This window comes from Triticum aestivum, chromosome 2D, assembly GCF_018294505.1.
Source record: "Triticum aestivum cultivar Chinese Spring chromosome 2D, IWGSC CS RefSeq v2.1, whole genome shotgun sequence".
Taxonomy (NCBI): Eukaryota; Viridiplantae; Streptophyta; class Magnoliopsida; order Poales; family Poaceae; genus Triticum; species Triticum aestivum.
In genome coordinates this window covers 131,577,137-131,583,426 of record NC_057799.1, presented here as the reverse complement: position 1 = coordinate 131,583,426, position 6,290 = coordinate 131,577,137, and the positions used below count along the sequence as shown (strand labels likewise).

The following is a 6,290-nucleotide window of genomic DNA, read 5'->3' as shown; positions in this document are numbered from 1 at the left end:
CAAAAATGGTCAGAGAATTTACTTATCTAAATTTAAAATTCAGACGACCTTTTTCTTGCGGGCAATGACGACTTACATATAGCTAAATTGATAAAAGAAGGTTCTAACTAACCCGCCTGAACTATTGCCAATTCCTGTTATTTAACCCGGAGTAGAGATGCATCACTTTTGACTGGCATCAAGAGGATGCGACACGTCGCACTTGAGTGCTGACCCGATTGCTGACCGGCGTTCAACGGCCCTACAATATATGAACGTGAAATGGACTGACCATATCGAATTGCCTGACTGGACTGGACTAAGTTGAACGTTCAGGTTGACCAGACCAGGTTTCGTTAGAAAGCAACCAGTTGATAACTGCATGCTATCTACTCTCTCCGTCTCATAATATAAGAACGCTTTTGCAAGGGAGTAGTAGCTTCCAGTGGACAATACACTTTTTTTTAACATAGTGAACAATACACTTGGGATCAACGACTAGTGCGCTCCCCTAAAAAGAAGTTACTGACGAAGACCGATACAACCAGAACCAGACGGGGTCCGGAAAGACCAACGTACTACAGAGTAGCCACCGCCCTGCCTGAACTTGGAGCAGCAGGCCGAACGAAGCTTGACCATAGCACCATCAGTTTCATCACGCCACCGTCGAGGGGCCAAACTCTCCAACACCGAGTGCTGTGGCTCAGATCATTTGTCGAAATTAAGAGCAATAGGCCAAGTAGAAAGAATGTTTTCTTTTTTTGAGGCATTGACTATGTTGAGGGCAAGTAGAAAGAATGTGGGTAGTTGATTCGATCGTCTCCACTCCACGAGCAAGATTACATTCCTGGGATAAGTTTTGTGCAGAACTGCAGACCCAAGGCAGCTTTGAGGGCCACTTTGGATTACGAAATTAAAACTTGCAGTTCGACCAAGTTAAAACTGGCTCTATACAATGAGAATTTATTTGCTGCAGCCTCTGAACATAATCACTGCACAAGCTGTCTAATCTCCACCCCGCTCTTCCTGGATCCTGAGCGCAGGCAGCGCTGTCGACCTCCCTGAACCAGACCATGCCTCGCACTCGCACTCGCACTCGCAGCAGGCTTCATGACAATGGCGTCGTCGAGCAGCGCGCACCTCCGAGGCGCGCCGCCGGACTGCAGGTACCTCAGGAAATCCCCGGCGCCGTCAGCCAGCTTCTCGAACCTCTGGACGGCCTTCGCGTGGGGCTCCTCGCCGCGGCGGCTGAGGAGCGACGACACGAAGGAGGCCACGACGCGCGCCACCCGGCTCGGGAGCCACGCGCGCGCGAGCGCCTCCCTGGCCTCCTCCTCCTCCAGGGCCCGCAGCCTCCAGCGGTGCACCGCGGCGTCGCACTCGTCGGCGGCGCGCCGCAGCTTCCGCCGCCACCGCAGCATCGCCACGTCCGTGACCTGCCACCGGGCGGACACCTCCAGCGCCGCCTCCATCTTGATGTGCGCCATCTCCAGTCTCTCCAGGCTCTCGCCTGTGCTGCTGGCCGACGCCGACCTCTCCTTGTGCTTGCTGATGAGGAAGGAGGAGGTCCTGCTGACCACCTCGCCGACGACCAGCGATCCGACCATCTCGGCCATCGTGACGAGACGGGTGCCCGCAGCTGATCGAATTGCATCAATGACAGAACAGGGGATTGTGCCGGTCAGAAGTGGCCGAAGAGGCAGAGAATTCTGCAAGTGGTGCCAAGGATGGAGAGTAGTCGGCTAAAGGAAGTTCAGAGATTACGACTTGTCGATTTTGTTGGATTCGGCGAGTGAATTCGTTCTGGATGTTTGGATGATTGCAGGTCTCTCAACTGAACCAAGCCGCTGCCGAGTGGTTCGGACTGTCGATGATCAACGAAGTAAAGCAGTCGGTACCTGCTGTAGCAGGACCGCGGTTGGTCTATTCCTTCAGTCCAAGTCGCCGGCGGCAATTCTGAAAATCCTATACGCGGTTACGCCTGCGGGGACATCACGGCAAGTTCAAATCACCATACACGGAACATGCAGCGTACTCCTTTCTTAAAGAAATATAAGAGCGTTTATAGTCACTAAAATGGGAGTAAGTCTTAAACCCATGTGGAAACTATTAGTTTGTTTGTGTGGTGGAGATGTTGGTGAATCGTGGGAGTACTAGAATGGCATGGCAAAATTCATCATAGTCGAATGAGTTCTTCCACATAAGCACCATCGCATAAAACTCCGTGTCATGCCCTCCCCTTCCGCTATCTTTGCATGGTTGGCTACACAATACCGTTTGTGGACCTCAGATCGCAGGGCTCGGCACAAACTTCAGGACGCATCCTCGGCGTGCTACACATGTTTGCACGGTAAAGACAATGTGGATCACATTCTCAGTCAATGCGTCTATGCACGAGAGGTATGGCATGGCTGTTTTGACACGCTGCAGGTGTACGTGGTCATTCCAGAGGTCAATGATTTTTTCATAGAATGGTGGGCTCGGACACGGGACAGTTTGCGGCGACCGGACGAGCGTGGCTTCAACTCAATGGTAATCGCCACCGCTTGGCATACGTGGAAACAAAGGAACGCGAGAGTGTTGAATCGAGTGGAACACATTAGAACACCAACAAGGCTAGTGCAACAAATCCTGAAGGAGATCAAAGCTTAGAAACAAGCCGGTGTGGGAGTGGTAGGGCTGCGTAGTTCATGAGAGAGTAGACTAACTTTTTTTGTTGGTGTAGGTGTACCTGCGATGATATTCTCACCCGTCCACGGGTCTCTTTACAAACTGTTATTTATCACTTCTATAAAAATATGGTACACCATTCACATACTTTTAAAAAAAAGTAAAAGCAAACAGCAAAACTGGGCCGAGTCGGACGCAAGACATGAAAAGGAAGATATGTAGGACCCACGGATAGGAGGGAGAGTTAGTCGCCCCATGGCCACTGTTAAGTTATTATAAGCGTTGGTGTTGTGTACACTTATGAGTGTTGTTGAGTTGAACATTCTATATCGCTCATCTCTCTTTCTCTTTCCTCCTCACGCACTCGTCTTCTACCTCTGCATCCCCTTCCTTGGCTGGCTCTCGACCCCCCTCCCATTCGACTCCTCCCCCAGGGTCGTAATAGATTTGGTACTCATAGCTAGGTTCTGGTCCGCCGTCGCGCGCGTACTCCGTTGATCGAGCTATAACATCCCCTACGAAGGGTGCCAGGGTTGCTCTAGAGACCAGACGCAAAATCTTGAGCAGGGCAGGCTTTATTCGGGGTGGTCGCGACAGCACTATTAGCCATGCCACTCGCGCAACCCGCAAGCCATGGAAGGGGTGCAGAGAACGCTGGGGGAGTTACTCAAAAATAAAATACTCACTCTTTCCCGAAGCCCAACAATTAGATGCTCAGGTGGCGGATTTAGGCGAGGGCCCCAAGGCAAAATCCTGAGCAAGGCAGGCTCGATTCAGGGTGGTCGCCACGACACTGTTAGCCATGCCGCTCGCGCAAATGAAATTTAGCCCTCAAGCCATGGAAGGGGTGCAGAAAACGCTGAGGGAGTTGCTCAAAAACAAAATACTCACTCACCCCCGAAGCCCAACAAATAGATACTCAGGTGGCGGATTTAGGCGAGGGCCCCGACGTGGTCAAGCACCAGCATGCAACCCAGTAGGCCACACTGCACCGTCGTCTCGACATCCACGAAGCCCCTGACCGTGGTCCTCACCAACCATGAACCGCCCCTTCCTCCACTTGCCTCAACAACCACCATCCTCTTACGATCGACGTGTCGAGCACCATGAGCACCCAAGCCAACAAGACCGACACCACTTTCCACTACCACCGCGGCATGATCCCTACCGTCACAAGCTACCGAAGCATGATTTTTTGTGCTTCGCAAGTGTTGCGCCACTCATGTGATCCGATCTCTGCCCAGGGCCGATCCTGTGATTTTGGGGGCCCGGGGCGAAGCCAGAACTTGAAGCCCCTTGCCCTTAATATAAACATCTTAAAAACTACTTATGTGGATATACATGTATTATTACTAATAAACATTTTGGATTTGCCTCAATTTGATCTCGGGTAACCCAAGGTATATATACGACCATGGAGAAAGTAGACAAAGGTGTGTGTCTACGACAAGACATTTAATTCTAGGATATATATTATACTCCCTTCGTCTGGTGAAGAGTGTATATTTGGGTTTAAAATGTGTCCACAAAAGAGTATACTTCTATCTTCCCAATGCACTTTAAATTGAAAAAAAATGTTTCTCTCTCGTCACAGGGTAATCAAGACCAATAACATTTTAGGCATGGTCTTCTTAATTTATATATGCACTTAGCTCATTGGAGGTTGGGTAATTAAATAGGAGAGAGATGTTGGCTTGCATCTTTTCAATGCATTTTTTACTTCACTCCATAATCTGTGTTAAAATTTCTACATGTACATTTTTAACCGGACTGAGGGAGTAGGTACCAAAAGGTCCAGAGACAGAGACAGGTGACTGACCAGTACAACAAGAAATTGCATCAAACATGAATGATATGGACAATGTGCTTTTATATATATCTTCAAAAATCAAAGTAACAGTACTACAATAGTGCGAAGTTACTCTTACGTCGATGCAAATGAGTAAATCAAGAGTTAATTACTCTATTATCTCGTTATTGCACAGTTCGCCAGAAAACTACTCGCCAAGACCAGCATCCAGAACATTATTCTTCGTTTTTGATATCTTGGAGATCTACACGAGAAGAATATAATTATCAAATTGTAGAAATTAGGGTTAATGAAACATACAGCGGAGGACATCGACGCCAGTGCGCCACCGGGTTCCCTTACAATCAGGACCTCCTCCGGCGAGCATCCCTAATTCATCTGTCCCAATTTAGGCGAGAGGCGAAAAAGCGGGCGGCGGTGCGGCGTGACGCGTACTGGTAGTTTTTTTAGAGCAACTCCAACGGGGCGACCCAAACGGACGCCCGCTTTATCCGCCTTTTGTCCGTTTAGATCGGTCAGGCAGACGTGCGCGTTCACATTTTAAAGTGGGTCGACTTGATCGGCCAACGGGGAGGCCGACCCAAATGTGCCGCCGTGGAAAAAAATAACAAGTTGAACGAAATAAATGTAATTAAACATAAAGTGGCCGGTCAAACGCCGGCCAAAGTCCACCTAAATCTAATAAACATTAAATAAAACATTAAAAAAGTCTGCGCCCGCATGCTGCCGCCTGGCACGCTGCCCTAGACGTCGTCGGCCTTGCTCTTGCCCTTGCCGTCGACGCCGCCGTCGTCGGTGAGGTCGATGAAGACCGGAGCAGGGCTAGCCCACCCGAACGCCGCCTGGTACGCTGCCAGGGCAGCCTCCTCCGGCGTCTGCTGGGGCGGCGACATTGCGGCAAGCCGCACGCGCTCCTCCTCCTCCTCCTCCTCGAGCCAGAGTGCCTCCGCGTCGCGTTGGAGTATGGCCTCGTAGCGCATCTGCTCCTCGCCGTCGGCCTGCTCCTGGCGGAGCCAGTGCTCCTTCCATCGCTCGAGGTGGGCCGCCTCCTCCTCCGGCGTGGCGGCGAAGTGGACGGGAGGCGCGCTCACCCACTCGCGGTACTGGCCCGTCCACGAGTAGGCCTCCTCCGGCCAAGTGGGTGGAGGCGGGGAGCTCTTACACGTCGGCTCTGGCTCCGGCTTGGGCTGGACGGGCGGCGACGGTGGCGGTGGCGGCACGAAGAGCGGGGTGTGGACGGAGTCCCCCGCCGCCGACAGGGCAAGGGCTTGCTCCAGCCCATCCCAGTGCGCGTCCTCCTCGAGGCGGCTAGCCTCCAGCGCGTGCTGCAGGGCCTCCTCGAGGGTGGCTTGGTACTCCGCCTCCGCCTCCATGTCCTCCGGCTCTACCTGCGGGGGCGGCGGTGGGAACGGCGGCGGGACGGCGTCGACACCCGAGCGTCGTTGCTCCTCGTGTTCGAGGGCGAACCACGCCTCCCAGTTGGGGGAGTCGGCGGCGTACTCTGGCCGTCGACGCTGCTCCAGCGTGAGCTGCGCGCGGCGCCTGCGCACCTTGTCACCGTGCGCCCGCTGGGTACGCGGAACCGCCGGCATCGGGATCCGCTGCGGATCCAGATGCCAACGGTGCGGCAGCGTGACATCGGGGTACGCCAATGGCTGCCTGTACTTCCAGTGCCACCGCGCTTGGTGCACCGGGACGTGCAGGCGCCGACGACCAGGGCGGAAACGCGTCGCCGCCGGAGGAGGAGGAGGGGGAAGGGGAGCACGGGAGGACGAGGCGCCGGGGGTGCCCTTGCCCTTGCCCTTGCCCTTGCTGCTGCCGAAGAGGCCCA

At 53.3% G+C, this 6,290-nt stretch overlaps 1 protein-coding gene across 1 annotated transcript; it reads right to left on the bottom strand.

The window, feature by feature from the left end:
* Positions 1 to 657: 657 nt before the first annotated feature.
* LOC123049028 (uncharacterized) lies at positions 658 to 1,861 on the bottom strand. The gene has a single exon (XM_044472030.1). It carries the CDS (start codon positions 1,593 to 1,595, stop codon positions 969 to 971), a length of 627 nt encoding a protein of 208 aa, XP_044327965.1. The 5' UTR covers positions 1,596 to 1,861; the 3' UTR covers positions 658 to 968.
* Between the last annotated feature and the right edge of the window lie 4,429 nt (positions 1,862 to 6,290).

Bases quoted from the DNA above. Each gene is read 5' to 3' on its own strand.
- LOC123049028 (XM_044472030.1), bottom strand. From the start codon at position 1,595: ATGGCCGAGATGGTCGGATCGCTGGTCGTCGGCGAGGTGGTCAGCAGG.